The 21,001-nt window shown below is 49.0% G+C and overlaps 1 protein-coding gene across 7 annotated transcripts in view; it reads right to left on the bottom strand.

The window, feature by feature from the left end:
* LOC120397527 (sodium channel protein type 5 subunit alpha-like) overlaps positions 1-21,001 on the bottom strand; it is a 120,796-nt gene that overhangs the window by 85,422 nt on the left and 14,373 nt on the right. For all 7 annotated transcript variants that reach the window (XM_039523493.1, XM_039523487.1, XM_039523492.1 and 4 more), the window contains exons 8-9: positions 13,981-14,044; positions 12,448-12,589 (exon numbers count right to left, since the gene is read on the bottom strand). In XM_039523493.1, coding sequence (XP_039379427.1) covers positions 12,448-12,589; positions 13,981-14,044 — 206 coding nt within the window. The remainder of the gene's footprint in view (positions 1-12,447; positions 12,590-13,980; positions 14,045-21,001) is intronic.

The following is a 21,001-nucleotide window of genomic DNA, read 5'->3' as shown; positions in this document are numbered from 1 at the left end:
GGGCTGCCCTCTGCAACCCTCAGTACCTGTTGGTCTTATGCTAGGCCGCAGCCCGGGCTGGAGCTCTCCAGCTCCTCTGCCTTTCCCCATCCCTGCTCCACTCAGGTACCCTGTCTCTAGTTCCCTGCAGCCAGGTCCTTCTCCCTCCACAGGCAGGAGGAGACTGTTTGGGATCCTGGCTCACAGCCTTTTTATACAGGCCAGCTGTGGCCTGATTGGGGCATAGCCCAGCTGCAGCTGCTTCCCCAATCAGCTCAGCTTTTAGAGCTGCAGCCCTCTCCAGGGCTGCTTTTTAAACCCCTCAGGGCAGGAGCGGGTAACCACCCCGCTACAGGGATTTACTGAGATGACACTGATTGACCCTACGTTCTTTCAGCATAGGCCACAAAGAGTCTGGGGGAAGATCTGAAGGGTCAAGTGAGGTACAAGTAAAATGCCAGGACTTTACAAACCTCCAAGATATGGAGTGCTTCTTCAGCCACAGACAAATGAGGTTTTGAGAAAAACCCAGAATGGTTTGGTTCAGATGGAAGGCTGACACTACATTAGGCATAAACGTAGGATGTGGCCTAAGGGACACCTTCCTTATGAAAGACTGTGAAAGGCGGTTCAGCTAGGAGAGCTTGATGTTCCAAAACCCTCCTTGAGAAAGTGATTACAACCAAAAATGCTATCTTCATAGACAACATAGGTTGTCATTCTTATTGGCTCAAAAGTGGCTCCCATGAGTTTAAATCCCATACAGATACAGAAGGTGGTACAGGAGTGTACATGTTGGTTAGGCCTTTCAAAACCAAGATGCAAGAGGGTAGGAAAAGTTGGAAAAAAAACATGTACTGTCAGAGGTAATGCCAAAATAGAGGCCAGGTGATCTCTCACAGATCAATTTAAGAGGCCTGATGATTTCAGGTGCAGAACATAGTCCACTACATGTGTACCTTATGTGTGATGGGGTGATAAACTGCGAGAATGAGCCCAAATGAAAACCTCTTCCAGTTTGATGCATATGTGGCGCTCGTGGACTCCTTTGTGCCACTCACCAAGATGGCCTCTCTTGGGAGCACAATTTCTCATAAGTGTTCAACCAGAGATCATCCACACAGTAAGATGGAGAAATTCAAGGTTTGAATTTAGGGACTTCCCCTAGTTCTGGGACAGAAGATCCTTGAGTAGTGATAAGTTATTGGCAATCAGATGAACAGTCGATGTAGATCAGTGAACTAATATTGACTTGGCCACACCGGTGCAATACAGATTAATAATGCTTTGTCTTATTTCAACTTCCTCTCAGAGAGATAGGAACTGGGGGAGAATGAATATATTAGGTGACTGGATTAGGAAAGGAGACAAGCGTTTTTGATGGAACCTGGGCTGTGGCCCACGCTGGAACAAAATCAGATGCCTTTGTTATTCAGATTTTCAAAAGAACATAAGAATGGACATACTGGGTCAGACCAATGGTCCATCTAGCCCAGTATCCTGTCTTCTGACAGTGGCTGGTGTCAGATTCTTCAGAGAGAATGAACAGGACAATTTATCGAGTGATACCATCCCCTGTCATCCAGGCCCAGCTTCTGACAGTCAAAGGTTTAAGAACACCGAGAGCAAGGGGCTGCATCCCTGACCATCCTGGCTAATAGCCATTGATGAACCTATTCTCCATGAATTTATCTAATTCTATTTTTAACCCAGTTATACTTTTGGCCTTCACAAAATCCAATGGCAGCAAGTTCCACAGGCTGAGTGTGCATTGTCTGAAGAAGTACTTCCTTATGTTTATTTTAAACATGCTGCCTATTAATTTCATTGGATGGACCCTGGTTCTTGTGTTATGTGAAGGGGTAAATAACACTTCCTTATTCACTTTCTCCAAACCATTCATGATTTTTGTAGACCTCCATCATATCACCCTTAGGCCTGGTCTACACTTGGACTTTAAGTCGAATTTAACAGCGTTATTTCGAACTAACCGCTCAACCGTCCACACCAGGAAGCCATTTAATTCGAACTAGAGGGCTCTTTAGTTCGAATTTGGTACTCCACCCCGACAGGTGGAGTAACGCTAAATTCGACATGGCTAGCTCGAATTAGGCTTGGTGTGGATGCTAATCGAACTTAGTAGCTCCGGGAGCTATCCCACACTGCACCACTCTGTTGACGCTCTGGACAGCAGTCCGAGCTTGGATTCTCTGGCCAGCCACACAGGAAATGACCCGGGAAAATTTGAATTCCTTTTCCTGTCTGGGCACTTTGAATCTGACGTCCTGGTTGGACATCGGGGCGAGCTCCGCAGCACCTGCAACGATGCAGAGCTCTCCAGCAGAGGAGTCCGGGCAATCCAAGAATAGAAAGAGGTCCCCAGCATGGACTGACCGGGAAGTCATGGATCTGATCGCTGTGTGGGGCGAGGAGTCTGTGCTCTCGGAGCTGCGCTCCAACAAGCGGAATGCAAAGACCTTCGAGAAGGTCTCCAAAGCCATGATAGACAAAGGATACAACTGGGATGCGATGCAGTGCCGCGTGAAAGTCAAGGACCTGAGACAAGGTTACCAAAAAGTCAGAGCGGCAAACGGACGCTCCGGAGCACAGCCTCAGACATGCCGCTTCTACGAGGCACTGCATGCCATTCTCGGTGGGTCTGCCACCACTGCCCCACCAGTGACCGTGGACTCTGAGGATGGCATAGTGTACCTGGACAGTTCCTCGGCGATGTTCGCCGATGGGGAAGATGAGGAAGGGTTTGTGGAGGACGGCACAGGCGACAGCGAACACAATACCGCTTGCCCTGACAGCCAGGATCTCTTCATCACCCTCACAGAGATCCCCTACCAACCCTCCCCGCCCGTTAACCCGGACTCAGAATCAGGGGAAGGATCAGGCGGTAAGTGCTACAAACAGGGAAACATTTATTTTTTAAAAAACAGGTATATAAAAAATAGAAATACTATATAAAAAATTTTAAATCTCAAACTATACAAAAAGTAGGTCCACACATATAGGAATAGAGCAATAATCCTCTTGGGACAGTTCAAAAAAGCTCTCAGAGAGCAGCTCGATAAGCCTCTGCAGGAGGTTCCTGGGGAGAGGTGCCTTATTGGGTGCTCCGTGGAAGCACACTCTTCCACGCCAGGCCATCCTAATGTAAAGGGGAATCATCGCCTCCACAAGCATGGCAGCATATGGTCCTGGTCTGTGCAGGGCTTCTCTTAGCATCCGCTCTCTCTGACTCCGAGTGACATGCCTCAGGGTAATGTCGTTCTGGAAGTGCTGCATCTAATTAGGGCAATTAGTGTACTGTTTCTATTGTGAATGGTAGACTTTTACTTTGCATAAGAATGACCCTCGCTTAACAGCCACGTGTTGGAGGCCACAGAGGAAAAGCATACAGTGATCTTTCCCGTGCACTGCCGGGAGGGGCTGGAAAAGGCTCAGACTTTATGCTTTCCAGATTGCCTTTAGCGGGAGGGCACAGCTATCCATTAACTGTTAAGCAGACTCTACTGTAAGGCTTACCAGGACTGGCTGCTAGATGGATTCAGCTGTCCCTCCCCGCTTGGCGTCTCTCCTGTGCAAGACCGCAACCACTGAAAGCGTATTCCGAAATCTCGAACTTGTCCTGAGATCTCGTGAGACTAGGTGCCCTGTATGGTCTTGTTCACAGAAACTGACTAGACTGTGTTCACTGTTCGCAAACATGTATCTGTTCAAGGAAATCACTTACTTTTTCCCATCACACAGCTTCGGCTCTTTCCCGGACTGCCCCGTCATCCACCTCACAGAGGCTGGCTAACATTAGGCGGTGAAAGAAAAAGACTAGGGACGAGATGTTCGCGGAACTGATGGCCTGCTCCACAGCCGAGGCGGCAGAGCAGAGACAGTGGAGGGAGACCCTATGTCAGCAGCATCGCACACACATCGAACGGGAGGATAGGTGGCGGCAGGAAGACCAGCAGGCGACTCAAACGCTGCTTGGGCTAATGAGGGAGCAAACGGACACGCTCCGGCGCCTTGTAGATGTTCTGCAGGACCGCAGGCAGGAGGAGAGAGCCCCCCTGCACTGTATCTGCAACCGCCCTCCAACGCCAAGAAGTCCTGTCCCCCCCTCACCCAAAATTACAAGAAGGAGGGGCGGTAGGGGCCGTGAGAACTGTCACTGCACCACAGCAGAGCGCTAATGTACCAGACACCTCTCATGCTATAAATTTGTAGAAGCGCTTCCCTTACAGGATCACCCAGTCCCAAATCCAAGTTTCATCCCCCCACTGTGTAGTAGATTATTAAAAGCGGTTTGCTGTTATTCACTGTTTCCTTCACGTTTTTCGTGTAAGAAGACTTTGTGTGGGGGGGGGAGGGGATTTTTAATTGCACTGGATAGCCTACATTACCAGGGTACAGACTTGGGGGCAGGGTCAACTTCAGGGCACACACAGACTGCAGTCACTAGGCACCAGGGTCAGTCTGTGTGGTGTATGCTGCCCCGGGTCATTCGGTGATGTGTACCCTTGTCCAGGGTCCTAGCGTCTGCCATCCCCGAATGTTAAGGCAGGCTGCCCTTACCATGCACTTCCACCGTAGCCACGAGCCTCTCCGCTGCCCTGAGCCCCAACAAGAGCCCTCATCCATGGACAGATACTCACCCTTCCCCCACACCCCTCACCCCTTCCTACGCCCAAACCCACAGCCCACAGCCGTCATCCAAACCCCTATCCAAAGATGGCACCCCTCGCCCCTTCCTGCAAACCCACCCCTTCCTGCAAACCCACCCCTTCATGCACAACCACCTGCAACCATCCCCCACCCCAGAGACCTATGTAGGAGCAGGAGGCTGTCATTCCTCTATTGTACAAGCGGTCTGTACATCAGTGCACACGTACCCAGCACAGTATGCGTCCATGTTGCAACCCCTGAACAGAAATGCAAAGTAAAAGACAGATTTATTAACAATTACTGTTCCACTTAATTTGTTTTAAAACGTGTTTTGGAAGTGGGGGAAACTTGGAGAACGGGGTATGTAACCGCAGATCTCACTCAACACATAGAGACACAGGCCCAGGATCAGCTTCTCTTAAAATCAAGTGGAGAGTCATAGGTTACCCTGCTCTGCGAGGAAACTAGCTTTCAAAGCCTCCCGGATGCACAGCGCTTCCCGCTGGGATATTCTCTCGGCACGGGTGTCTGGCTGATCGTAAACAGCAGCCAGGCGATTTGCCTCAACCTCCCATCCGGCCAAAAAGGTCTCGCCCTTGCTCTCACAGAGATTGTGGAGCACACAGCAAGCAGCAATAACTACGGGGATATTCTTTTAGCTGATGTCCGAGCGAGTCAGTAAGCTCCGCCATCTCCCCTTGAGACGTCCGAAAGCACACTCCACGACCATTCTGCACTTGCTCAGCCGGTAGTTGAAGAGTTCCTTCTCACTGTCCAAGGCGCCTGTATAGGGCTTCATGAGCCAGGGCATTAGCAGGTAGGCCGGGTCCCCGAGGATCACTGTAGGCATCTGCACATCCCCAACCGTTATTTTGTGGTCCGGGAAGAAAGTACCTGCCTGGAGGCGTTTGAAGAGACCAGAGTTCCTGAACATACGCGCGTCATGAACCTTGCCCGCCCACCCGACGAAGATGTTGGTAAAACGTCCCCTATGGTCCACCACAGCTTGCAGCACCATTGAAAAGTAGCCCTTTCAGTTAATGTACTCGCTGGCCTGGTGGTCTGGTGCCAGGATAGGGATGTGAGTCCCATCTATAGCCCCACCGCAGTTTGGGAATCCCATCGCGGCGAAGCCATCTATGACGACCTGGACGTTTCCGAGAGTCACTACCTTTGAGAGCAGTTGCTCAACGATTGCGTGGGCTACTTGAATCACAGCAACCCCCACGGTAGATTTGCCCACGCCAAAGTGGTTCGCTACTGACCGGTAGCTGTCTGGCGTGGCAAGTTTCCAGAGGGCTATGGCCACTCGCTTCTGCACACTCAGGGCTGCTCACATCCGTGTGTCCTGGCGCTTCAGGGCAGGGGACAGCAAGTCACACAGTTCAAGGAAAGTGCCCTTACGCATCCTGAAGTTTTGCAGCCACTCTGTTTCATCCCAGACCTGCAGCACTATGCGGTCCCACCAGTCCGTGCTTGTTTCCCGGGCCCAGAATCGCCGTTCCACACCATGAACTTGACCCATTGCCACCATGATCTCCACGGCGCGGCGTACCCTGCTTTGTGAGAGGCCTGCGCCACTCTCCTCACCGCGCTGCCGGAGCCTCCTCGCCCGATTTCTCAGCATCTGACTGTGGAAGAGGTGGACGATAAGGTGCGAGGAGTTGACAACGGCCATAAGTGCAGCGATGATCGCAGCGGGCTCCATGCTCGCAGTGCTGTGGCGTCCGCGCTGTAACCGACCAGAGAAGGGCGCGATCAGATTTCCCGCCGGCGCTTTCAGGGAGGGAAGGCGTGATTGACGGTTCAATGACGACAGTATCCCAAAACCGCCCTCGACACATTTTTTCCCCCAGCAGGCATTGCGAGCTCTACCCAGCATTCCAATGGGCAGCGGGGACTGCGGGAACTGTGGGATAGCTTCCCACAGTGCACCGCTTCGAAAGTCGACGCCGGCCCCGTTAATGTGGACTCAGAAGTTCGAATTAGTGTATTTAGTGTGGATACACAAATTCGACTTCATAAGTTCAAATCCACAAATTCGACTTAAGTAAATTCGAAATTGTCTTGTAGTGTAGACAAGGCCTTAGTTATCTTTCTAACAGTCCTAGTCTTTTTAATCTCTCTTCTTGTTTTATGTGAAAGGGTAAATAATACTTACATTATGGTTGCTATTTCTGAGTGTTTCAGCTATATTCACTTCTTGGACCAGATCCTTTGCATGACTTAAGACTAAATCAAGAATTGCCTCTCCCTTTCTGAGTTCCAGGACTAGCTGCTCCAAGAAGTGGTCATTAATGATGTCTAGACATTTTATATCTGCACTCTGTCTTGAGGTGACATGTTCTCAGTTGCAAACCCTTCTAAGGGAATCTCCCAGCATGTTTCTCATAGCGGGAAGGTGAAAGGCTTTCGGGAAAACATTGTGACGAACATACAAATTCCATAGAAGGATTGCCTCCTGGCACCGTTGAGACTCTCTTGCACCTGGCCAGCTTGTTCAGGTAAAACATGGCAGTGAAGTTGTCTGTGAGGATCTGTACCATCTGGATCTGAATGGCAGGCATAAATATCTGGCAGGCCCACCAACTAGCTCTGAGCTCCAGCACATTTATGTGGAGGGAAACTTCCTGAGGTGACCAAAGACCTTGTGCCTGAAGTTGACTAAGATGCCTCCCCCATCTGTTACCAGGTTCTGGGGCCAGAAACAGAATTGCTTTGCACTAATTTTGTGGATCCAACCATCAGTCCAGAAACTAGAACATTCAAGCAGGTATGGAAATCTGCATGTCCAGAGAATGCCTGGAAGGGTGATATACTGAATGAAGCCAGGCCTGCAAACAGTAAAGGTGACGTCTGGCATGTAGAGGTACGTACATACACAAGGCCACGTGACCCAGGAGCTGAAGGCAGGCACACGCTGCTGTTGCTGGATTGAATTTGAGGTTTTCGGAAAGGAAGGCTATAGTGTGGTGCCTCTCCTTTAGGAGTTAAGCCATGGCAGTGAGGCAAACTCACAGCTGGACCAGGGCTGGTCACTCAGCTATGACTCACCCCTACAGAATAACCTGAAGTGACATATCTCTCAGGCATGCTTCAGCAGCTTATCCTTGGGCAGGGTCCAAGTCAGATGAGCCCAGGCACTCCAACTGCCAAAGCTGCAAGTTCATCTGTCCAATAGCACCACTCAGCTAGGGACCCTCCTGCTGCCTTGCTGTATGTCAGATTTCCCAGGCTTCCAGACTACCCTGGATCTTGTCCCTATTCCAGCCCCAGCTTTGCCCAGGTCTTCTTCCAGCCCACTCCCACCTTGTCTGTTCCCTATTCTGACCCTGCTCCAGCCCTGTTCCTGACCTGCTTCAGCCATGCACCCTCCTCCTGACCCCCAGACCCTTGGACTGATTCTAGCCTTTAGCCTGTTTTCAAACTCTGATTATGATCCTGATTTGGCTTTTCTATGGATTCTGGTCCTGGTTCTGACCCCAAGCCTTTCCCTGGACCGTAGCTTCAGCACTGCCCTCAGCCTGGTCCTGGCTGTCCATCCAACTTTGACCCCTAGTACTTCTTCTTGGGCACCACTCCAACCACGAGGCCTGACCACCTAGAAACCACAATCTGATAATGGCTGGTCTGGCATTGAAAGTCAGTCATTGAGTGAGTTTTAATTAAGATTTGTCCAAATTTAATTTCAGGCCCAGATGAGAGAATGTTTGATGACTAGGGTGTCATTTTGGACCTGAGCACTTGATGCTGCCCAGACTAGACAGGAATCCATTTAGGGGAATATTAAATGCCTGTATGATGGAGATGGGCTGCTATCACTGACATGCATTTGGGAAAGATCTTTGGGGCTGATGAGAGACTGAAGAGAAATACTGCATACTGGTAGTGGTTGGTGCTTACCACAAATTGAAAATACATCCTTGTCACAGGAGGAATCACCATATGAAAGTATATGTCTTGTAAATCAAGGGTAGCACACCTATCTCCAAGGAAAGGATAATAGAAGTGAGGGTAACCATCCTGAATCTGATCTTTTGGATGACATAGTTAAGGTTTCTTAGGTCTAGAATGGAACGGAGACCCCCAGATTTCTTGAGGATCAGGAAGTACTGGAAATGGAAGCCTTTTCCTCTGTGCTGGTAATGAATTTCCTCTATCACTCCCAATTCTAGAAGGGACCACAGCTCTTGAAGTAACGTGGTCTTATGAGAGGAGTCCTCAAAAATGGATGGGGAAGGTGAGTAGGGGAAAGGAAGATGTAAATTGGATGACAGATTCCTCCTTTACTGTGCTGAGTGCCCATTTGTCAAAGGTAATCAAGCACAGTAAAAGAGGGATAGGCATTATCTGAAAGGAGATGATATCGTCAGTGCACTCTCTTCAAGGGAAGAATCAAAATGATTGCTTCAAGGGTGCTGTCATCTGGTGAGAAGGACCTACCACAGTTGAAGATGGCTTGTGTCTTCAAGAAAAATCTTGAGCTTCTCTTAGAGGCATATGGAGGCCTCTGATGGAAAGAAGTCCTAGAACAGGGTTGTGGTTTAAATTGTTTCCTTTTAGTAACCAGAATGTAGACTCCCAATGATCAAAGTGTTGCATGAGAGTCTTTCAGTGTGCTCATAGCAGCATTTGTTTTGGTGGAAAACAATTTAGAGTCCTCAAAATGTAAATTGTCAGTTGTAGTTTGCATCTCTTTTGGAATACTGGCAGCCTACAGCCAGGAAGAATATCTCATAGAGACAGCAGTGGCCACAGAACACAGGGTGGTGTCAGCAGCATCTACTGCTGCATGAAGAGATGTCTGAGATGTATATTGACCATTGGAAACTAAGGCTAGAAATTGTTCCCTATATTCCTCCAGAAATGTATCAGCATACTTAGAGATGGCCAAGAAGTTAACCAAATTATATTTAGATAAAAGAGTGAGATAATTGGCAACTCTAATTTGAAGCATGGCAGTGGAATATGCCTTACAGCCATATAGCTCAAGTCTCTTTAATTTCTTATCCATGGGAGTGGCCTTAGATTGTGATTGGCGAGATCATTTATTAACAATTGTGCCCATCAAGGAATAAGGAGATGTGTGGATGAAGAAATAATCAAAATCTTGTTGAGCGAATTGATTTCTTCTGCCTACTCTCTTAGCCAAAGGAGGTATATAGACTGGAGTCTGCCAAAGAGTCTTCTCTGGGTTTAGCAGACTTTGCTGCTAGGAAGAGTAACTCTTCCTACAACAGGAGTCTATAAAGTGTCCAGGAGAGCGTGAAGGTTCTCCTGCACAATCTCCACCTGGACCTCTACAGAGGTAGCCATGCTCCTCATGAGGTCCTGAAAAATACTGAAATCTTCTGGATTGTGTGGAGGGATAAGTTGACTCCAGAGTTACTGCTTCATCTGGAAAACATGAAGAAATGTGACCCCTCCAATTATTCCCACTCCTCCACAGAAGAAGACTCCTGCACTACAGAAGGAGGAAACTTTCTCCTAGAAAGTGCATGAGGGGCGGGGGTATAGAATCCTTTGGGGTATCCAAAGGCCAAGGAGGAAAAGGCATGGCCTGAGACATCTATGGTGAGGGACCCCAAGCTGAAACTCCTCTGTAGGGAATCCAACCCTAGTTTTTTGGTCTGGTACTTGAAGACCTGTAGGGTAATCTAAAAGATCTGGAGGAAGAAACAGAGTCCTCTCAGAGTCCAAAAAAGAAACATAAACATCCTCAGGATAGGGAGGAGCAGTTCCTGTCAGACTTCTAGGAGGTCTGGGTAGTGGAGACAGATGAGGTTCAAAAGCAGACAATGGTTGGGGTGGTCAAGAGGCAGATAAACTTGTCAGTGCTGGTGATGCCAGTAAATCCACAGAGTGCATCAACAGCATGTGCATCATCATTGTCAGTGGAGCCAGCACAGCTGCAGAATGCATCAGCTGTGCTGGATGCATGGCTGGTGCTGGCATAATCAGTGAGCACATAAACAGAGCTGGCATGACTACGGAGGGCATCAAGGGAGTTGGCAGAGATGAGATAGCCAGAGAGTGCACTGATGGCACCTGTTGCATTGATGGTGCAAGCTGAGGAATCAGCTGCAATGGGGTGCCAGGTAAGGAAAAACCAAGGATGGTGCTGAAACAGACTAAACCAGTGAAGGCGAGGAAGAAGGATCCGGCATGGTGAAGACACCAGTTTTGGCAGCCATAACAGAGCCAGAGTCAACGGTGCCTCCTCAGTCAGTATTGGGGAACGCTTAGATTTGTATGGTCAAGAAAAAGAATCAGAGGACAGAGTCAGAGTCTGGAATGCTTCCAATCTGATAAAGGAGACAAAGCATGACATTTCTCATCCAGCTTGTGCTTAGGTGAGAAATGGCTGGAGGGGTACTGCAGGTTTAATCAAAATCCACTGTTTCATGGTCAGGGCCAAGTTCAGATGCACGCTGCATTACCTCCTTCATGAGGTGAATCTTCAAACTACTGTTTGTTTTTTAGTCCTGGTGGGGAAGGAGTTGCAAATGGAGCCATTTGTCATTCATATGTCCCTCATTTAAACAGATTAGACAACTGGCATGCCTATCCACGACAGGAAAAACAGCCCTACACCTTGCACACTGTTTAAATTCTGGGGAATTTTTATAATAAATCTCCCAGGAACTTGTAAAACTACAATGACGAACTAAACTATTAAGACACTAACTAACTATATAGACAAAGACTCAGAAAGATGGTTAACTGAAGCAGAGCAATGGGGAGCTCCGACTGTCACCATGGGCAGTTAAAAGGAATTGAGAGAGGAGCAGCAGTCACGCCCTTTATGCCCTACCTGACAGCATGAGGGGAGCAGGGGTTCATGTGCTACCTAATGGTAGTACTGGCAAAAGTCTCTGACTTGAGGGCACTGGGCGCACACATACCTACAGTGGCATGTATATGTGCACAATCATTTGAAGGAGAACTTCTTTTTCTCTCTTTAAATTTTAAATACTTTATACATTTAGTCAGTTAGGTTACTGCTTTACTTAGTACAGTAACTCCTCGCTTAACATTGTAGTTATGTTCCTGAAAAATGCTACTTTAAGCTAAACAACGTTAAGTGAATCCAATGTCCCCATAAGAATTAATGTAAAAGGAGGGTTAGGTTCCACGGAATTTTTTTCTGCCAGACAAAAGACTATATAGTATACATTTTAAATAAACAATTTAATAATTTAATATTGTACACAGCAATGATGATTGTGAAGATTAGTTGAGGTGGTGGAGTAAGAGGGTGGGATATTTCCCAGGAACTGCCTTACTACTAAATGATGGGCAGTTCAGCTCCCCCACCCTCCCACCCCGTGGTGTGCAGTTCCTGCCCTCTGCCTTGGAGCTGCTCCTGGGAGCCTCCTGCTCTATGGAGCTAAGGTACAGAAGTGGGGAGGGGGAGGGGGACACCCTGACTTTAGCACCCCTCTTCCCCCCACCTCTGCACAGCAAGCAAGAGGCTCCCAGGAGCCGCTCCAAAGGAGAGGGCAGGAGCAGCACACAGCAGTGGGGGGCGGGGCAGCTGAATTACCCGCACAGGGAATTTAGGGGAACAGGGAGTTGATGGGGGGCTTCCAGTCCACCCTGGTTCCAAGCCCCCACCAGCTCCCACAGGATGCTCTTTCTGCAAGCAGTGGACAAAGCAGGCAGCTGCCAAACAATGTTATAAGGGAGCATTGCGCAACTTTAAATGAGCATGCTCATTGATCAGCAATTTAGCAATGAAACAATGTTAACCAGGATGACTTTAAGTGTTCCTGTATTTGAAATAAGTAAATTTGATACCTGTTGATAGAGACGCTCCCAGGAATCCTGTGTCATCAGGCGGAACAAGGAAAGAAAGGCCCAGCCAAATGTATCAAAACTTGTGTATCCATAATCAGGATTTTCCCCGACTTTGAGACATCTATAGTTAATTGGACAGGTGCTACAGATGAGAACAGAAAAGTGATGAAAGCTTCAAATGTGCAAATTTAAAGGGAAGCAGCTTCAATTCATGTGTAAGTTTAGAATATATTCAACTATATTGAAACTAAAATATAGGGACTCACTTCTTCTGTGAGACCTGCAAACAGTATCCTATGCTATGCAAATGTCCTCCACACCTCTGCGATAGTTTGGTGGGGAAGAGGGACATAGAGTGGAAGGGTAGAGACAGTAATACAAAAATAGATGCACACAAGTGCATTTTTAATGATATATATGTATCTGTGTATTTTATATAATATTTCCTATTCTAAGTTAACACGTCCTCTGAGTCTTCCAGTGTATCTTGTCTTAGCACATAGTTTGACTGAAATCAAAGGGAATATGGGTGTAGGAGTAACTGTTTAGAGGATCGATCTCTACATCTAGGGAGGTGGTGGAATCTCCTTCTTAGAGGTTTTTAAGGTCAGGCTTGACAAAGCCCTGGCTGGGATGATTTAGTTGGGAATTGGTCCTGCTTTGAGCAGGGGGTTGGACTAGATGACCTCCTGAGGTCCCTTCCAACCCTGATATTCTATGATTCTATGATCTATTTTTGGCACTGTGAGCTAATGATTTTTAGATTGTGAATTATAAGACCTTCAAGGCAGAGGCTGACTTTTCTGTGTCTTGCGCAGAGCAGAGCACTTGCCAGACTGTGGCCCAGGCTTACTCAGCCACACAAAAACATAAGGGGAATTAAGACCCTCCCTCCCGAAACTCTCCCGCACAGCCTTCCTGTATCACAACTGCAGGGACAGGGCACTGGGTAGAAAAGGAAGCTGGGATTACATGCTTGGTATTTTCCCCCTGCCACACTCAGGCCTTGAAAGCAGGCAGAGAGTAGGCAGGTCTTTGGCGCCACAAGCCCACCTCCATCCAAAACTCCCCAGCCTTTTTCTCAATCTTCTCTTCCTATATCACTGGGGAGGGGAAAAGTTTGGATTAGATTTTTTTTCTCTCTGAAATGATGCACCCATTCTTATTAGAAACACTGAAGATAATCCTACTTCCTTCTCCACATCTCATTCTTTTAAAATATAATTCACTAAATGGAAATGTGTATTAAATGCACTCCTGAGAAGAAAGTTAAAGTAATTGCAAGAACATCTGCCAGGAGGCCTGGAAATAATTTAGACCTTAGTATGGAAACCACAGGTTTGAGCTTTATCCCCTATACGTCATTAAATTGTCTTATTATTTGTATATATTTTCATTATCCTTGTTCCCATTGCTGTTGTTGTTAGGAACCTGAAATCTGTTTTTCACATTAGTCACTGGTGGACTTAGTTAAGCTAAAGATTATGAAGCAAAGAAAGAAAAGAATCAAGAAAGATTGTAGATTGCACTTACCCAGCATCTGAGCTATTGCCACACAACAAGCTATCATTGGTGCCATTCTTCTTGAGAACATTTTCTACAATAAAAATGAAAGCACAGTAAATCAAAAATGCTTTTTAACATCAACCAGCTAGATTAATATGAATTGTAATACACACACACACACAGGTAAAATTGGCATTTGATGATTAAAAAAAGTTACTCATGTGTAGAGTAGCTGGAGTTCTTTCAGATGTGCTGGTCATTCCACTCGTTGCACCCCATACACTAGAGATTAGAGTCTTTTGACGAGCAGTGTCCATTGTGTCCCTGCGTGTTCCTTAAATGTCCTTATGCTTTCATACCAAGGGCATAAAAATGTGGTGCATGCTCAACTGCCACTCAGTTCCCTTGCCACTGCAGAATCCATACATAATAGGACTCTGTAGTAGTGGGGAACAAGGGCAGGTCCTGGAATCTATATATATGGATAACACATCTCGAAGAATTCCAGTTACTGTGTAGGCAAGTAATTTTTCTGTCTTTGAGTTGCTCTCTCTCTCTCTCTCTATATATATATATATGTAGTACTCTTGATAACTCCCAAACACTCTCTCTGATTTCATGGGAGAGATTCCTGATAAGAGATGGGGAAAGGGGGTGAGGGGTAAGTGTACAATGAAATCGTATGGAGTAATATACTGAAACAATCTCCAGTACTTAGCAGTCTGTTGTTATAGAGACCCATGACTCCTGGAAGAAGTGTAGATGGTTTCCAAATGGAGGGGGGAAAGGGTCTAGATCTAACAAAATGGTGGTGGTGCAAATCCTGAGCAACCTGTCAAAATGATTGCTTGCTCAGAGATACAGAGTAGGCTGTAGGGTGATTATCAGGTGTTTGCTAAATATTTTTACATGGTCCAATAAACCATCATTAATGGGGAGTGTCACACACTGTGGCATTATGGCATGGAGAATGTCTAGCAGTTTCTGTGGGGACTCCTGCATCTCCACTAATGGACTCTGGAGGAACTCAGCTATCTGCTTTAGCAGTTCTTGGAAGCTCTTACAATCTTCTGGATGAGACAATGTAGAGGAAATCACTGCCTCATCTGAAGATGAGGATTAAATAGCTATAGGCACTTGTAAATCTTCAGTCTGAGGATGTTTCTCCCCCTCATAAATTTCCTCTGTTGGCTGAGGATCATGTAACACCATCCGAGGCATTGCCCTGAGCCCCTTCCTGCCCACCGCACCCCCTCCCACACCCCTCTCCCAGCCCTACATTCATGGCTCTGCATGCACTTTCCCCACCCAGATGTGGCCCTCGGGCCACAAAGTTTGCCCACCGCTGTGCTAGACATTAATATCTCATTGGATTGTATGTGTTATCATCGTATGTGAAGTTATGCAGTGTGGCTATGTATGTGTTACTGAAAAATAATGTGAGGTTGAAAACACCCACAAGCCGCCTTTCAGGTACAACAGTAAAAAGGAGAAACAATGTTAATGGCTCATTGAGGAAAAGCACACAAGCACAAAGCTTACCCCAGGAACTGTGTACAATAGAAACCTCTCCAAGATAGCACTACACAATGGGAACTGTTTGATCCAGGTCACAGCAAAAGAGTTTACCAGCAAGTGGGAAGAAGATATAAAAGAGGGAAATGACTTCATGATGGTACCTCACTCTCCCTAAAACAACACACCTGGAAACACCCGAGGAACAAAGACTGAACTGGGGGAAGTGATGGTCCCAGGCTAAAGGTATTTCTAGCCTGTGTATGAAAACCTGGGAAACCCATTGCAAAGCAAAGACAGCTTGTACATTAAGAATCTGCCAGCCTGTTTATCACTCAGGGTGAGCATTTTCTAATTCATATCCTATATATCTAGTATGTTACGCTCAGTTTGTGGTTTTGTTTATTTACTAGGTAATCTGCTTTGATCTGTTTGCTATCACTTATAATCACTTAAAATCTATCCTTTTGAAGTTCGTAAACTTATTTTATGTTTTAATCCAAACCAGTGTGTGTTTGACTAAAGTGTCAGGGGAAAATCTCAGCTTGGTTACCACAGTGTGTATGGTATTCTTCACATTGAGGGGGAGGTGGATCGGGTATTAAACCCATATACTAGCCAGATTTGACCAGGGCAGGATGGTACTGCTCTGGGGTCCTAGTCTGGGAGGCTGGTGGTTAGAGAGCCTGCATGTAACTGCAGCTTGATGTGTTCCTACCTGTGTGAATGCTGGTGAAAGTGCAGGCTGGAGGGCTCTGCAGCTTGTCACAGCAGCACAGTGTGAGAGGGAGCCCAGGCTGGTGGGTCAGAGGGCTCAGTGGTACCCCAGCTCCAGGTGGTACCCCAAGGGGAACCCGTCACACGTGTAAACAGTTTTTCTGGTGTGGTTCCTCTGGTGTATTTTGAGAAATTTCTTCTGCATAAAGCTCTTTCTTCCTTTGGTGCATCTAACTAGTGCCTGTCCTCTGAGAATGCTTTGGTGTGTTTTCACATACCTCTGTTCTCATCCATACACTCAGCAGTAACTGTGGTCATGACATACATATGGAAAAGACGGTTACTCACCGTTGTAACTGTTGTTCTTTGAGATGTGTTGCTCCTATCCATTCCAGTTAGGTGTGTGCGCGCCGCGTGCACGTTCGTCGGAAGATTTTTACCCTAGCAACACTCGGTGGGTCGGCTGGGCGCCCCCTGGAGTGGCGCCGCTATGGCGCAGGATATATACCTCTGCCGACCCATCCACTCCTCAGTTCCTTCTTGCCGGCTACTCCGACAGTGGGGAAGGAGGGCGGGTCTGGAATGGATAGGAGCAACACATCTCGAAGAACAACAGTCACAACGGTGAGTAACCGTCTTTTCTTCTTCGAGTGATTTCTCCTATGCATTCCAGTTAGGTGATTCCCAAGCCTTACATAGGTGGTGGGGTCGGAGTTAGATGTTGCAGAAATCAAAACTGCTGAGCCAAAGGCTGCATCATCTCTGGAATCTTGGACCAATGAGGCAAAGGTGTGGACCGAGGACCAGGTAGTTGCACGACACACCCCCTGAAAGGGTATGTGAACCAGGAAGGCAGCAGAGAAGCCTGAGCCCTGGTGGAATGTGCAGTAAGGTGGCTCTATGGAACATGGGCCAAAACACAGGAGGTGCAGATGCATGACGTCATCGAAGATGAAATCCTCTAGGAGGAGACAGGTATGCCCTTCGTCCGGTATGCCAGTACGACGAAGAGTTGGGGGCGTTGCGAAAGGGCTTTGTCTGCTCGATATAGATTGCGGATGCCCTACGGACGTCTAGGGAGGGCAATTGTTGCTCTCCTTGCGATGAGTGTGGCTTCGGAAAGAAGACTGGAAGGAAGATATCCTGGTAGATATGAGAGTCCAACACCACCTTAGGGAGGCAGGTCGCACGTGGTAACAACTGCCCTTGTCCTTGAGGAACACAGTATATCGTGGGTCCATTGTGAGAGCCTGAAGCTCGGAGACTCGTCTGGCCGCTGGAAAGGCTACAGGAAAACTGTCCTCCAGGACAGGTATATCAACGAGCATGTTGTCATTGGCTCGAATAGGGCAGTCAAAAAACTGGTTAGAACCAGGTTGAAGACCCAGGTTTTTGGCGGGACCCAACTGGGGGGGGGGTATAAATGCTCCAAGCCCTTGAGGAAACCACAAGGTGTAAGAATACGGAGCGGCCACTCTCCACTGGGTGGAAGGGAGAGATGGCTGCCAAGTGTACCCTTAATGATGATCGTGCTGCTGTTTGAGAGACCAGAGGTATTCCAAGATGGAATGGATCGGGACCTTGGTGGGAGAAACATTGCGTGTTTCCAAGCAGCAGGAGAAACGCTTCCACTTGGCCAGATACATTAACCGAGTGGAAGATTTCCTACCACCCAGGAGAATCCTGGAGAACCGCGGCAGAACAACGTAACTCGGACCGGTTTAGCCACGCAGCAGCCATGCTGTGAGGTGCACGGATTACAAGTCCGGGTGGTGAAGCTTGCCGTGATCCCGCGTCATGGGGTCTGGGCAAAGAGGCAGGGGAATAGGGTTGGCTACCGACAGGTGTAGCAACGTGGTGCACCAGTGCTGCCTGGGTCACGGTGGAGCGATCATGATCAGGTGCGCTCTGCCCCTGCAGAGTTTTAGCAGGACCCTGTGAACCAACGGGAACAGTGGAAAAGCGCACAGCAGATGGCTCATCCACGGCATCAGAAAAACCCTCCAAGACCGAGCCTGGGGAGAGGCCTTGGAATGAGGAGAACTTCTCTCTCTTTTCATTCTCGCGAGAGCGAAGAGGGCTATGCGGGAAAAGTCCCACTTCCGGAAAACGGAATGGATAATGTCCGGAGGAAACAACCACTTGTGAGACAGGAAGGATCTGCTGAGGCGATCCGCCAGCTGAAACGCCTGGTATACAAGGCAGACTGCTCTCAGCTCTCGGACATTGATGTGTAAGGCCAGCTCTTGAGCCGACCGAAGGCCGTGAGTGCGAAATTGACCCAGGTGAGAACCCAGCCGAGAGATGGGGTGTCTGTCATGAGGGACCCCGAGGGGTGAATGGAACAGCGTCCCTGGATACACCAGGGAGGGCGCTGACTGAGGGAGCCCAGGATGCTCAGGGGGAACGAGACGACCATGAGTATGCTATCTCTGCCCGGGTGGTACACCAAGGTGAGCCACGATTGAAGTGGACGGAGGCGAAGCCTGGCATGTTTGGAAACAAACGTGCAGACAGCCATGTGACTCAGGAAACCTAGGCAAGTGCGAGCCAAAGTTGTCGGGAAGGTCCGTAGACCTTGTACAATTGTTACCATCGCCTGAAACTGAGGCTGAGGTAAGCAGGCTCTGGCGAGACTGGAGTCCAGGATGGCCCCAATGAATTCTATTCCCTGTGTGGGAATCAGAGTGGATTTTTCTATTGATCATCAGGCCTAGACACAGGAATAGGTCCGTGTCGATGCCCACATGACTGGTAACTTGGGCCCGGTGGTCCCTCGAATGAGCCAATCGTCTAGATACGGAGAACGTGTATCCAACGGTGGCGAAGAGAGGCGGCGACTACAGCCATGCACTTTGAATACACTTGGGCTGTATAGAGGCCAACCGGGAGGGCTGTATACTGGAAACGATGGTAGGCCCCAAACCGGGGTACCTTCTGTGTGGAGGAGAAATGGCGACGTGAAAATACGCGCCCTTCATATCGAGGGCGGCATACCAGACTCCGGGATCCAAGGATGGGATGATGGTCCCCATGGGTACCATGCGGAACTTATATGCATCGTGAACTTGTTGAGTTCCCGCAGGTCTAGGATAGGTCTGAGACCTCCCTTCGCCTAGGGGATTAGGTTTTGTCCTTAGGTACCTCCTGTATAGCTCTGATGAAGAGGAGCGTCCGCACCTGTTGCAAGAGGAATCGCTCGTGAGAGGGGTCCCTAAGAGGGACGAGGATGGGTAGGCTTTAGGCCCATTGGTGGTTAGAAGGACCCTAATTTTGGCTCCTTTGGGGTCCTGATTAACGCCTATGACCACGTAAGCGACGCCTGCTGGCAAAGTCCTGTCTTTGTCTAGGCGCAGGGTAAGAGCGGCGAGGCTGGGGACAGAAAGGTCGGCGCTGAAGCACCGGTGTGTGCATGCCGAGAGAGAGCGCAAAGTGACCCTGCTGCCCTTTAGGCTTTGCAACCTAGGGCCAGTTTTTCCAGAGAACAGGACTTTGCCATTGAAGGGCAAGTCCTGTATAGCGTGCAGCAGCTGCGAGGGAAGGCTCGATAACTGGAGCCATGAAATGTGCCTCGTGGCAACACCCGAGGCCAGAGTCGTGACAGCGGAGTCAGCTGCATCCAACGAGGCCTGGAGGGAAGCTCTCGCCAGCTTCTTCCTTTGTTCCAGGAGGGCATGGAACTCTTGACGGGAGTTCTGAAGAACCGACTCTGTAAATTTGCCCATCGCCACCCATAGTAGCGGCTAAGCAGGGCTTGCTTGTTTGCTACACAAAGTTGCAGGGCTCCCGCCGAGTACATCTTACGGCCCAGTAAGACCATTCGCCTAGCCTCCTTGGATTTAGGGGCTGGTGCCTGCTGGCCATGGCGTTCCGTCCCATTGAGGGACTGGGCGACAAGGGAGCGGCGGGGGGGAGATGTACATATAGGTACTCGTACCCCCTGGAGGATACCATGTACTTGCGTTTCGATTAGAGGAGGGCCCGAGGAGAATGTTCCTGCCCCCGCCTCATCTGGGGAGGAGGAAGAAGAAAGGCCAGGTACAAGCAGGTCCTGTGAGGGCTCGCGCTCCTGGACGACCTCCTGATCTGGTGGGATCTGGGAACCCGGTGGCTGAACCGGGGCTTGCTCTGTACTGGTCGGAGGGGGACGGCTAATTGTCGCCTCTGGCACCCAGAGCTCCGATGGAACGGAGCGAGATGGGACCACCGGTACACCTCTGGCGGGGTAGTACGCCCAAGGTGACTAGAATGACCACTGATAAGTCTCCTGGAAGACTCTGGAGGGCACATCGGAAAACAGAGGACTGCGCATATGAAGTGTCCGCACGGGACAACACTGATGCGTGGCTGGATGGCCCTGGAGGAGCTGAAAACCCCTTGGTAGAGTCTTCCTCTCTACCTGACGTCGCTCGACGCGGCACCGGGGATCGGTACCGGGAGACATACCGGTACCGAGAACGGGACCTGCCACCGGAGCTATGCCGGGCGGTCGACCAAGAGCGCGAGGCTCGATGTTCAGGAGTGGCTACGGGAGTCCCGGTGCCTGGGGTGGTGCCGGGGAGCTGAATCGGTGCTGAGTGTACCGGGCCGGCGAACGGGACGCTGACCGGTGCCGTGAGTACTACTGGTACCGAAATGGAGAACGGTGCCGAGACTGTGAGCGGCGTCGGGACCTCGATCGGTGACGGGACCGAGAACGTCTGCGGGGCCGCGATCGTGAACGGTGCCGCTCTGCGGTACCGACGCAGGGTGGCGTGAGCAAGACAGGCTCACCGATAGACAATATAACCCGCACTGGCGGTGCTGGGGGTTAAAG

Source organism: Mauremys reevesii, linkage group 2, assembly GCF_016161935.1.
Source record: "Mauremys reevesii isolate NIE-2019 linkage group 2, ASM1616193v1, whole genome shotgun sequence".
Taxonomy (NCBI): domain Eukaryota; kingdom Metazoa; phylum Chordata; order Testudines; family Geoemydidae; genus Mauremys; species Mauremys reevesii.
The sequence above is the reverse complement of the archived record's forward strand: the minus strand, read 5'-3'. Positions and strand labels throughout refer to the sequence as shown.